The sequence below is a fragment of the Camellia sinensis genome, chromosome 8 (genome assembly GCF_055761805.1).
Source record: "Camellia sinensis isolate YWXY chromosome 8, ASM5576180v1, whole genome shotgun sequence".
Lineage (NCBI taxonomy): Eukaryota > Viridiplantae > Streptophyta > Magnoliopsida > Ericales > Theaceae > Camellia > Camellia sinensis.
Window position 1 is genome coordinate 141,584,389 of NC_138968.1, and position 13,323 is coordinate 141,597,711.

At 37.1% G+C, this 13,323-nt stretch overlaps 1 protein-coding gene across 1 annotated transcript; it reads left to right on the forward strand.

Moving 5' to 3' along the window:
* Positions 1-7,424: 7,424 nt before the first annotated feature.
* Positions 7,425-12,400, forward strand: LOC114292200 (putative 2-oxoglutarate-dependent dioxygenase AOP1). The gene is made up of 3 exons (XM_028236110.2): positions 7,425-7,943; positions 11,073-11,400; positions 11,971-12,400. Exons 1-3 carry the CDS (start codon positions 7,567-7,569, stop codon positions 12,211-12,213), a joined length of 948 nt encoding a protein of 315 aa, XP_028091911.2. The 5' UTR covers positions 7,425-7,566; the 3' UTR covers positions 12,214-12,400.
* Positions 12,401-13,323: the final 923 nt, after the last annotated feature.

The following is a 13,323-nucleotide window of genomic DNA, read 5'->3' on the forward strand; positions in this document are numbered from 1 at the left end:
CATATAGATGTCAAGGTCAGATTCCCCATGACAAATAGGGCCTGTGATAGTAGATGGAATGTAATTTGCACGTGTAGTGTAACAACCCCCGTACTGTTTACTGATTTATGACCGATTGATTACCGTTAATCACCGATTACTATTAAACGAAACTGATAATGACTGATAACTAACTGATAATCGAACTGAATGAAATACTGAACCGACTGACTGGAGTTGAAACTGAATTGACTGAGTATATGTTAGTTAATTTCATTCTATCTGTTTGATTGTCTGATTATCTGTTCATGTTTATATGTTTAAACTGCTATTTGAAGGCCTTATCGGTGGCCGAACTAGAAACCGATTGATGTTCCGTGACCCTCATAATTAATATGATTTTATGGTATAATTATCGGAAAACTGATTAGGTGTGATTAAATTAGATTAAAATAAGCCAATTGAAGAGTTGGACTTATTTACCGTTTTGCCATTGAGTGGGCCACTATCTCACACACATACTTGAGCCAAGAACAACATTTCCTCAGCCATTTTCCTTCTCATTGCCGACCAAGAGGGAAGAGAGGAGAGAGAGTGAGAGAAATTGAATCCTACCTTGGGTTTTGCTTGGAGAATTGAAGGAATTGAAGTATAGATTGCATATTTGAGCTCCTAGTCTTCTAATTCAAGCTCTAGGTAAGGATCTTATCTTCTTATTGATGCTATTGAACTAGTTCTTGCATGGTTCATGCTTCATTGTAGAACTAAGTCATGATTTGGTTCATTAATGATGAATTGAAGATCATTTCTTGCATGCATGTTAGTACTGTTGCATTTTGAGGTTGATTACATGGACATTAGTACATGCATGCTCATATTGTTGTTATAGACCATGTTTCCATCTTGTTTTGAAAAGAATGAGCTCATTTGATCAAGCTTTGAAGCTTTGATTTGGTTTAAATCCTTGCATGTTGCATGTTCTTCATATTCTTGAAAATGGATTTGAATATGGTTTTAATTGACTCACCTTTGGGGCTTGAATTCACAAATTGAGCTTTGAAACTTGTTATACATTGAATTTAATGATGTTTTCCAGAATTTGGGCCCAAGAGGTCGAGTTTGGAGTGGTTGAATGCTTGGTTTGAGCTTGGGAGGCAAATCTGGAAATTCCAGATTTGGCTTCCTCGCTCGAGCGAAGGATTCCCCGCTCGAGCGAGCACCTTTGTCCAGGGCTCCGCTCGAGCGACCATCGAGCGACGATCGCGCGTAAAATTTCAGCATCCAGTATTTTTACTGTTTTTGCAGACCGCTCGAGCGAAGGATTCCTCGCTCGAGCGAAGCCTTTGATTTTGGACTTACGCTCGAGCGGAGAAAGTCTCGCTCGAGCGAAGCTCCTATTTTCAGCAAACTTTGCAAAATGTTTTCTAAGTGTATTTTTGCATCCTCATCCCATCCTAGGCATTCTTAGGCCTAGTTTAAGACATTTAGATGAGGATATCGTTGTAGAACACACCTAGGCAAACTAGAGATTAAGTTATGAGATTTCCCAACTGTGTAGCTTAGTGTGTTCAATCTGTTAACTGTGTAGGGTTGGCAACTGGGGAGACACGCTCTAGCTTACTGTAGCCCGAACTCTGTGAGTAACAATTGTGTAAAGATATGTTCAACTGGTTATCTTTTGAATACTGAACCGAACTGTTTACTGAACTGGTATTATTTACTGAATGAATGTATGTCCTTTATTTCTGAACTGTACTGTGGCATCCTTAGTATCTACGGTTTACTGTTACTGTTACTGTTACAGAGATCTCTGTCGGTCCCCTCGTGGAACCACTACTGTTTACTGACTGATGGCCATCATTACTGTTTGGTCTTTTAAGACCTACTGTTACTGTTATGCTAATGGATGTACCACATATGACTGTTTACTGTACTGAACAACTGAATGACTGATTGAAATGAACTGTTTTCATACTGTAAGGACATTCATTCTTAACCTCTTTACGCTTTATGTTATTCACTGGGCTTTAGCTCACTGCTCATATATATATGTAGGTGTACAGGCACCAGATCGGAGCTAGGAGCGTCAGGGTAACTCCAGTTTTGTCAAGCCAGCCTTTGCGCCTCACTGTGAGGTTCCGAGTTGCCATGCTATGGCTTTGGGGTGTTTTGTTTGTTTTCCCCCGTCTGTCTCCATACTGTTTGGACTACTGTACTGTTATAAAGGGATTAGGTCCCTGTACTGTGTGACTGTAAATTTTGTATAGACCGTACTGTTTTGTACAGACGGAATGTTTTCTGCACTGTTCTATAGGGTTGAGTCCCTAGTTTGAATGGATGTAAATATTGTACTTACTGTTCTGTACTGTTTAGGTGTGAATGCATGAAAAATCTTTTGCATACAGACTGTCACAGCTCGTTGGGCATTGTTTAATTACTGTATTGGCTTCCGCCAGGCCCTGTACTCTGTTTTACTGTATTACTGTTAAGCAGGCCTTCGGTAATCTCGGATTACTGGCCGGTTACGGTGCTAAACCCATAGGGCCGGGTTTGGGTCGTGACATGTAGTTTGGAAATTAGAGCCGAAAATGCCTTAAACTTAACCGAAAAAGGGTGTTGAGGGGGAAAAATGCGAAACAACCCCCGAACCACCGTATGGATGTCACAGTCACATTCCTCATGACAAATAGGACCTATGACAGCATACGGAATGCAATTCACACGTGTAGTTTGGAAGTTAGAGTCGAAAACGCCTTAAACTTAACCAAAAAAGGGCGTCAAGTGGGCGAAAATACGAAACAACCCCCAAACCACCATACGGATGTCACGGCTAGCTTCCTCATGATAAATAGGACCTGTATCAACAGACAGAATGTCATTAGCACACATAGGCCCCGTTTGGTGTAACTGTTAAAACAGCTTATAGATTATAGCTTAACAGATTATAGATTATGATTTTAATCAGAAGTTGTTAATCTGTTTGGTGTAGCTGTTGGGTTATAGATTTAAGTTGCTGAGTAGTGTTTGTTAAATAAGCTGTAAAATAGTTTTTTCAATTAATTTTTATTTTTTGCTTGTCTACATTTCTCATAAAATATAATAATAATAATCTATAGTCCATTTGAGTCTTTTTCTATTTTAAAAAAAATAAAAAATAAAAAAATTTAAGAGTATAACCATAAATTAACATGTCCACAGCAGAAGCTGATAATCAGAAGCAAGGGGTGAGCAGCTTCTCAGAATCTGCTTTTTTGAGTTAAAATAAGCTGTTAGAATCAGAAACTGTTTGAAATAAGTTTAACCAAACAGTCCAAAATAACTTTTTCAAAGCTAAAAGCTATAAGTTGGCTCTAAAAAGCTGAAACAAACACCCCCATAGTTTGGGAGTTAGAGCCGAAAACGCATTAAACTTAATCGAAATAAAGGCATTAAGGGGGCAAAAATACGAATCAGCCCCCTAACCACCGTACGGATGTCACCGCCACCTTCCCCATGATAAATAGGACCTGTGTGAACCGACAGAATGTCATTAGCACACATAGTTTGGGAGTTAGAGCCGAAAACGCATTAAACTTAACCGAAAAAAGGCGTTAAAGGGGTGAAAATGCGAATCAGCCCCCTAACCACCGTACGAATGTAACGGCCACCTTTCCTATGAAAAATAAGACCTGTGACAACAGGCGAAATGTAATTAGCACGTGTAGGTTGGGAGTTAGAGCCGAAAATGCAATAAACTTAACCGAAAAAGGGCATTAAGGGGACGAAAATGTGAAATAGCCCCAAAACCACCGTACGGATGTCACGGCCACCTTCCTCGTGACAAATAGGACCTGTGACAACATACGGAATGTAATTAACACATGTAGGTTGGGAGTTAGAACCGAAAATGCCTTAAACTTAACTGAAGAAAGGCGTTAAGGAAGCGAAAAAGCGAAACAGCCTCGGAAACACCGTAAGAATGTCACGGCCAACTTCTCTGTGACATATAGGACCTGTGACAATAAAAGGAATGTAATTACCACGTGTAGGTTGGGAGTTAGAGCCGAAAACGCATTAAACTTAACCAAAAAAGGGCGTTAAGGGGCTGAAAATGAGAAACAGTCTCCGAACCACCGTACAGATGTCACCGCCACCTTTCCCATGACAAATAGGACCTGTGAGAGTAGACGGAATGTAATTAGCACGTGTAGGTTGCAAGTTAGAGCTGAAAACGCATTAAATTTAACCGAAAAAGGGCATTAAGGGAGCGAAAATGCAAAACAACCCCCGAACCACCATGTGGCTCTCACGAACAGCTTCCTCATGACAATTACGACCTATGACAACTGACATAATGTAATTTGGACCCGTAAGTTGGGAGTTAGAGCCGAATACGCCTTAAAGTTACTTGAAAAAGGGCGTTTCAGGGGTGAAAATTCAAAACAGCGCCCTTAGCACCGTATGGCTCTCACGAACAGCTTCCCCATGACAATTATGACCTATGACTACAGACGGAATGTAATTCGGACCCGTAGGTTGGGAGTTAGAGCCGAATACGCTTTAAACTTACCCGAAAAATGGCGTTTCGGGGGCAAAAATTCAAAACAGCCCTCGAACCACCATGTGGCTCTCACAGACAGCTTCCTTTTGACAAATAGGACTTGTGACAACTGACGGAATGTCATTCAGATCCTTGAGTTGGAAGTTAGAGCCGAATACACCTTAAACTTACTCGAAAAAGGGCTTTTCGGAGGCAAAAATTCAAAACGACCCCGGAACCACCATGTGGCTCTTACGGACAGCTTCCCCATGACAAATAGGACTTGTGACAACTGACGGAATGTAATCCAGACCCGTAGGTTGGGAGTTAGAGCCGAATACGCCTTAAACTTACTTGAAAAATGGCATTTCGGAGGCGAAAATTCAAAACAGGCCCCCGAACCATCGTGTGGCTCTCACGGACAGCTTTCCCATGACAATTACGACCTGTGATAACTGACGGAATGTAATTAGAACCCGTAGGCTTGGAGTTTGAGCCGAAAACGCCTTACACTTAGTCGAAAAACTCATAACACTTAAAAAGTGACAACTTTATGAAAATAACATCCACATATTCTAATAATTGCCTTTATATATTTATAGGACAAAGAAATTATATATTAGATTGTTTGTGCAGTTGGTTGGAATAAATATTGCATAATACATATATATATATATATATATATATGCTTTTATTTCCAAGAAGACATTTCTCGATTGTTCTACCTTAAATGCATGTTAGAACATGTTCCCCATGGCTGACTGAATTGATATTTTGTAACAAATTCTAATGTTTTATTTTTTGTTTTATTTTTATTTTATTTATTTATTTATTTTTTTGTAGATGGCTTGGTTGCGTGGACTTGTGGATAATCCATTTTGGTGTATAGAGAAGAAATTTCACTTTTGTATAGAACTAATATAATACGGAGGACTTTGATTTTTGTAGAAATATCAGCTTTATGTTTTTTTTTTTTTTTTGTGAATGTATTTTTTGTATACGGAGGGCTTTGATTTTTGTATGCTTCTGTATTTTGTATAGAATTATTATTTTAGTTTGGACAATAATTAGTTTGTATGGACTTTGACATTTAAAGTTATTTATTTTTTGTATATGGATGTACATTGTGAAATGATTGACAGTATATGTATCATTTTGTTTATATACGTATTACAGGTTACATGAAATATAGACAGGTTGTGAAAAAATTATAATTTTGTGATAAAACATAATATCATGTTTTTAGCAACTAAACAATTAGTAACTAAAAAGAAATTGGAAAATAGTTTAGGCAGCGAAAAGTTTTATAGCAAAAAAAAAAAAAAAAAGACATTTGGCGACTAAAAGTTTTGTAGCCAAAAGAAAAGCAAAGATTTGGCTACTAAAAGTTTTGTAGCCAAAAGAAAATCAAACATTTAGCAACTAAAATATTTTGTAGCTAAAACAAAAGCTAAAGAATAAAAACACTTTTGCCAATTAAAAATTGAGTAGCCAAAATAAGAACTCTTTGCCGACTAAAATTTTAATAACCAAAAATGTGAAACTTTAGGCGACCAAATATTTAGTAGCCAAAACAAGAACTCTTTGCCGACTAAAATTTTAGTAGCAAAAAATGTAGGACTTTAGGCGACCAAATATTTATATCCAAAACAAAAACTCTTTGCCGACTAAAATTTTAGTAGCTAAAAATGTGGGACTTTAGGCGACTAAAATTTTGGTCGCCGAAAATGTACTAATTTAATTTTATGTCCAACCTTTTGGCGACTAAAAATTTAGTAATTGAGTACATTTGGAGACTAAAATAATTTTAGTCACTAATTTCCTTTATCGACAATTCTCGACAACTATTTCTCCGACCAAATAATTTAGTCACTGAAACCTTTCAACGAATAAAATTAACTTTTGGCAACTAAAAATTTAGTCGTCAAAAGTGAAAATTCTTGTAGTGAATTTCTGGAGATATTCGGGCGACTTCCCAGTGATGTTAAACATTTTAGTGAGTTTCTGATGACCATCTAACGAAAGTTCGGCGATAATGGAACGTAGTAGCGTCTTTAAATTTTTCTTTTTTAAAAATAAGATTTTCTTACTAACAATTAAAAATATATATGACTAACTGGTGCAAGTGTTTTATTTTGGGATTAGATGGATTTTAAATTTTATATATGAGACTTATCAGTAAGTTCCCCTTTAAATATTTAATAATATTTGAAGATGTATGTTTTTAATAAAAATTTTAGCATAGGTTCGTTTTTGTGATGTGGGTTAGCTTTTTAATTTTTTGAATTTTTAACTATTTTAGTATGGGTTAAAGGCCTCGTTTGGAATGAGTTTTTTGACTTTTTTAACTTTTGTAAAAAAAAAAAAAAAAAGTAAAACAATTATGATTTGAATGCGGCATTTTTTAACTTAGAATTAAAAAACTTATTTTATCTTTTTATAATTGTTTTGACCCTACTCAACCCAATCTAACTTCCCAAGTGCTATGTTACATTGCTAATCACGGGAAAAAGTCACTATAAAAAAATCAAAAAAAAGTTAGTGCCCTTTTTAATTTCTTACAAATATATATATATATATATATATAATTAGAGAAATGATATAACCTAAATAAGATATCTATTTAGATCCTTCTAAAATAATTTCAAATAATTTTTAAATAAAAATGAAAAATAAAATAATAAATCATTAAAAAAAATGATAAATATCAGTTATTTTTTAAAAGTTATAGTTATCCGTAAAAAAATTTCAGTGACGAAAAAGCAAAAGCAAAGTAGAAGGTGTAATAAGAATTACAAAAGAGGAAAGCCCCATCTATTTAGGTGATGTTTTGAAAAGTTGATAAAAAATTAATTTTTGAACTCCTGTAATTTATTTTACCTTTCCATAAATAAAAAACACGACAGAGATGTGATTAAAAATAAATGAATAAAAAACTAAAAACTCACTTTATACTTGCTTCCCCAAGACCCCTATATATTGAGAGGCACCTCCAATTTCACTTCCAACACCGACACAAAACCAAACCCAAACCCAAACGAAGAAGAGAGAGAGAGTGAGAGAGGGATATGGGTGCGGATGCGGCTGCAGAAATGATCCCATCAATTGCTCTGACGAATGAGGTGTTGAGTTTGGACAGAGAGAGCGAAGAATGGAAAGCGGTGATTAGAAAGGTGAGAGAGGCATGCGAAACATATGGGTGCTTTTTCCTTAAGTACGAGAATCTGACATTAGAGCTTCAACAACTACTGTTCAAGACCACCGGCGAGATGTTCGATCTCCCATTGGAGACCAAATTGCAGTACAAAAAACCTACTCCTAGACAAGGCGGTTACGTGGTCAGCAACCCATTTATCCCTCTCTACGAGAGCTTTGGAGTCTATGGTGAAGAAGAGGTTCGAGCTTTCGAGAAGCTTATGTGGCCTCAAGGCAATCCTCAATTTTGGTCACTCCCTCACTCTTCTTCTTCTCTCTTTTCAATATTTTTTTTTTCATCATCTAATTTAATTTTAAATTTGAGTAAAACCCTTATATTTGATATTAATTACTTCAATTTTGTCATCAATTCCCCCCCCCCCCCCCCCCCAAAAAAAAAATTGCCTTCTTTTATCCCATTTTTCTTTCCATCGAAATTTGATTGAAAAAAATGAGGGAAATTCTATGGTACAGTACTCCTTTTGGTGTGTACGTCTGTTTATGACTTTGTGGTATTTTGTTATGATAAATTGTAATATTTTTGGTTATATTTTAAGAGTTTTTATTATTATTATTATTATATGGTGGTTGATTATAATTATTTTTGAAAATTATGATTGATTTGTGACATTTCTGATAAGGTTATGCAAAAAAAACTGAAAAATGTACCAATTGAATCAGTCCAAATCAATCCGTAGATTTGATTTTTCTAATTCGCAATTTAGATCTTATTTGAAATAAACTCTCAGCACCCCCAACATTTTGTGAGAGAGAGGGAGTGAGAAAAAAATATTAAAAGAAAGAAAAATAAAAAAATAAATAGTCACAAATCAATTGAGAGTTGTGAGAATTATAAATTGTGAGGTCCAAGTATTATTCTTTAAAAACAGTGTTGCTAGAGCCGAATAATACTTTAGGACCTATTCACCCAAAAACAAAAACAACCCGGTTGGTAGCTCGAAAATTCGTTCTTTCGAATGGGTCGAAAGATCAAAACGACGTCGTTTTGATCTTTGTATTTTTTTTTTTTTTTTTCAGCAGAAGGAAGAAGAAGACGAGGGGAGGAAGAAGGAGGAAGAGGGGAGGGGAGAGGAGGAAGAAGAAGACGAGGGGAGGAAGAAGAAGGAAGAGGGGAGGGGAGAGGAGGAAGAAGGAGGGGGAGGGGAGGGGAGGGGAGGAAGAAGGAGGGGAGGGGAGGGGACCAACAAACTCGGGGCTGAGGCAGGGGCGGAGGTGTGGCGGCCAGGCAGAAGCGGAGCTGCGGCGAGGACGGCGAGGCGACGAGGACGTCGGCAGAACCAACACCCCGTCTCCCTCTCTTCTCCTTCTCCTCTCTTCTCTCCCTCTCTTCGAATTCGACCCAAATTTCGACCCACAAAATTCGAGCACCCACCCATTTTTCAAACAAAAATACTTAGGACCCACAATTTATGACCTTCACAATCCCTAATTAATTTGTGATTACTCTTTTTTTTTCTCTCTCTCTCCTTCCTCTCTCACAAAATATGCGAGGGTGCTGGTTTCTACCATTACTGTTTTCAAAGGACAATATTTGGCACTTCCACAATTTATGACCCTCACAACTCTTTTGTAACTACTCATTTATTTATTTTTTCTTTTTTTCTTTTTTTTTTCTCTCTCCTCCCCCTCTCTCTCTCTCACAAAATGTGAGGAGGTGCAGGGGTGCTGACAATAAAAAATAAATAAATAAATGAGTAGTCACAAATCAATTGAGAATTGTGAAAACCATAAATTGTGGGCCTCAACTATTATTCTTTAAAAACAGTGGTGGTGCTAGAGATCCCAACACCCCACACATATTTAATTATTTTTTTTCTCATAAAAATATTAGTGCCTTTTGATTTAATTTTTGAAATGAGTTTTAAATTTTGAAATGTATTTTGAAAGATGAGTTGCTGATAAGGGTTTTGAAAGTTGAAAATTTATTTGGTTATAAATGTTGAAAATAGTTTTTAGATAAGTTGTAATTTTTTTTTTTTTTTTTTTTTTTTGTCGTTGAATAGATGAGTGTAAAATAAAATTTGATTGATTGATGTATAGAATGTGAGAGAAAGGAGAAAGTGATTGATTAATTTATAATAATAATAAAAAAAAGAAAAAGGAGAGAGAAAATTTAATTTTGAATTATATTTTAAAATATTAAACAAACTTTTTTAAATAATCAAAAATTATTGGTTGGTACAGTAATATTATGTGGTTATATCCCTCACCAATCACAACTCATCATGCTCTCTTTTGCTCTCCAATTACTCTCTAATCACTAAATACAAATTTGTGAGTCTCACTCCCTCCACCAATTATAACACTGTTGGGCACTACGTGGCTGTGCCAAGACCAAGCAATAAATTCTCTTCCGGTCTAGATTTGGATTGGAAGGCATTGAGACTTATGAGATTCGTTACGAATTTTGTTTCGATAATTCAAATAATTCATTTGATTAATTATTTTGTGATTGATTAATTTTTTTAGCAAACCTAGAAACTCAAAAAAATAAACTAGAAAAGTACTCAGAATTTGTACTTAAAGACTCAGATTTATTTGTAGTGTGAGCCTATAATAATAACTTTAAATATATAGATTTGATTACAAATTTTGACTTATTTATTCTCTGGTTTGTTTTATGGATTGCTAGATCTTTTATTTATTTATTAATTAAAATAGTGAAGTGGGTCTCATTGGACTGGCCGGTCCAGCATAGTGGTAATGAAAATCGTGATCACATTTGGTAGTTAGATTTTTAAATTCCCTTCTTCTTATATAACATAATTGGATTCTTCAAATCAAAGTGTAGTAGTAGAATCTCAAGAACACACATTACCCTCAATTTTTCAATATGTGTGTGTTTTATGTAAAGTTTTAATTTTCTTTGCAAGTGACCCTAATCTTTTTGGAACATGTGCAAAAGATTAAAACAGAAAGAAAACGGAATGGAAAAAATGGAAATGAAAATTAGTTGGTCAATGCTACAAAAATATTATTCAAAAAGTTGTCCAAAACATGGAAAAGAAAAAAATAGAGTATGTGAGCTAGATTCGTTCGGTGCGCAAGTCCACATTATATTAAGATTAAATTAAACATCATATACTTTATTTTTGAGTAACTTTTTGAATTATTTTTTGATTTCTCTAGTTTTTCGTGTTGCAAAACAATGAGCAAATCAGCAAAAATATTATGATGAAATTGTGTGTACAAGTTTTAATTTTAAATCTGATAAAAATAAAATTTAATTTTAAATATTAATTTTCTTTCCTTTCATGATTTTTTCTTTCCTTTCGTGATGTGATAATAAAGCATTGGTTGTCCATAAGTTGGGTAAAAGTAGACCTACTGACTTTTGGATGCTTATATTTTTGGATAGCGAGGTTATCAACTCCATAAATGCAAAGATGCTCGAACTGAACCTCCAAATACAGAAAATGATTTTCGAGAGCTTTGGAATCTTAGAGTACTACAAGGAGAAGGCACTAGATGAGAACATTATTGGCAATTTACGTGCCATGAAGTACAGACTTCCTAAAGAGAATGAAGAGCCTCTTGGTCTCGCGATTCATGTTGATAAAACCATCATAACCATTTTATGTCAAAATTCAGTGCAAGGTCTTGAGATTCTCACTAAAGACGGAAAATGGATTACACTTGACGTTCCTAAGGGAGCCTTGGTAGTCTTTGTTGGCGATGGGCTCCAGGTGCGTGTTTCTACTCTTTTTGTCTTCTCGATTTTTGTGGAAAATAAAAAGAATCCTATTTCGTTTCAAGTCGTTAATCATGTGTTTGTGCACGCGTACAACATTCACTCATAAACACCTATATATATATGCCATTGAAATGCAAAGATTATTTTTTTACAATTTGTTTGATGTTGTGGACAAATGCAATTGATTTAATATAGGCATCGGTATTTCCTTTATCATTTTCCCCATCACAAGTCGTTATATTCCCAATCCAAACTTTTTTTTGGTAAAGCCGAATTCATATCTATTTAATTCGATGGCTTTTGATCAAATAATTCCAATAGGCAATAGAAAGGAAGCATTATGAAAATACCAAAGACCTTTATTTTAAATGGTATTGTCCTATGCATTTTCATATAAATTAGATCCATAAAAACCGGTTTCAATCATTCAAAACCTCCCTAAAGCCACATAAGTTATGGTATCAATCAATACAGGCAGATCAAAGTTATAAATGCATTCGATTCTCTCTCTCTCTCTCTTATTATTTATTTTTTTTTATATTTATGATGCAACTATATATAGGCATGGACCAATGGAAGACTTGAAGCTGTGCAACACAGGGTGGTGATGAGTGGTGATCAAGAGAGGCTTTCGTGCGGATTCTTTGCTATTCCAGAGGATGGAGTGAGTATTGAGGTGCCTCCACAGCTTGTAGATGAAGAACATCCTCTCCGCTACCGATCATTCGTTTATTCTGAGTATCTTGCGAAATACCTTGCCAATACTAGGTTGGATGCGCTCGAGATTTATGCCGGTGTTAGATGATTTGTGGCACTGAGGTTTCTCCTATTTGGCTTTCCAGTGTCGGTACTATGAACATGTTTTGGACTTTATTTATCATTCTGTTAGGCGAGGAAACAGAGACCTTGTCTGGTTTCCATCTCTATATTGTACTTGTTTTGTTTTTGTTTTTTGTTTTTAATTTGATAAATAATAATTATCTGTTTGGTAACGTTTACGTTTTCAGTTTATATTTACAACAATTTTATAAACTGATTTTTGTTTATTTTTAGAAAAACATAAACTATAAACACGTTTGGTAATTGACAAAATGTTTAAAAAAAATTAAAAATATAAAAAAGAGAGAAATGGCAAGTGGCAGCGACGGTGGTGGAAAATGGTGACGGTGGGTGGTGGGTAGCGGGTGGTGGCGGATGGGTGGGTGGGTGACGGTGGCAGGTGGTAGCGAGTGGGTGGCGGCAGTGGTGGTGGTGGCGGCGGCGGGTGGCGGATGGCGGGTGGTGGTGGTGGGTGGGTGGGTGACTGTGGCGGGTGGTGGTGGCAGGTAGGTGGCGGGTGGTGATGATGGGTGGGTGGGTGACGATGGCGGGTAGTGGGTGGTAGCGAGTAGGTGGTGGCGGTGGTGGCAGTGGCGGTGGCGGGTGATGGGTGGTGGTGGCGGGTGAGTGGCGGATGGTAAGTGGTGGGTGACGGTGACGAGTAGTGAGTGGTAGGTGGTGGTGGCAGGTGGATAGCGGGTGGATGGTGAGTAATGGTGGTGGGTGGTGGGTGGTGGTGGCGGGTGGGTGGGTGGGTGGCAGGTGGCTGGTGGTGGTGGGTGGCTGGTGGTGGCAGGTGGTGGATGGTGGGTGGTGAGTGGTGATGGCAGGTAGGTGACGGGTGGTGGTGACGGGCGGTGAATGGTAGTGGTGGGTGGTGGGTGGTGGGTGGTGGGTGGTGGCGAGTGGATGGCAATTGGGTGGTGAGTGGTGGTGGCGAGGGGTGGGTAGTGGTGGCGAGTGAATGGCAGGTGGGTGGTGGGTGGTGGCTGGTAGGTGGGTGGTGAGTGGTGGTAGCAGGTGGTGGTGGCGGGTGGGTGGTGGTGGCGGAAGATGGTGGTGGAAAATGGTGGCGGGTGGTGGCTAGTGTTGGTTG

Excerpts from the sequence above, each read along its gene's own strand:
- LOC114292200 (XM_028236110.2), top strand. The coding sequence starts at position 7,567 with ATGGGTGCGGATGCGGCTGCAGAAATGATCCCATCAATTGCTCTGACG. Across the intron at positions 7,944-11,072 it reads CAAGGCAATCCTCAATTTTG|CGAGGTTATCAACTCCATAA; the intron begins GTCACTCCCTCA and ends ATTTTTGGATAG. Across the intron at positions 11,401-11,970 it reads TTGTTGGCGATGGGCTCCAG|GCATGGACCAATGGAAGACT; the intron begins GTGCGTGTTTCT and ends AACTATATATAG.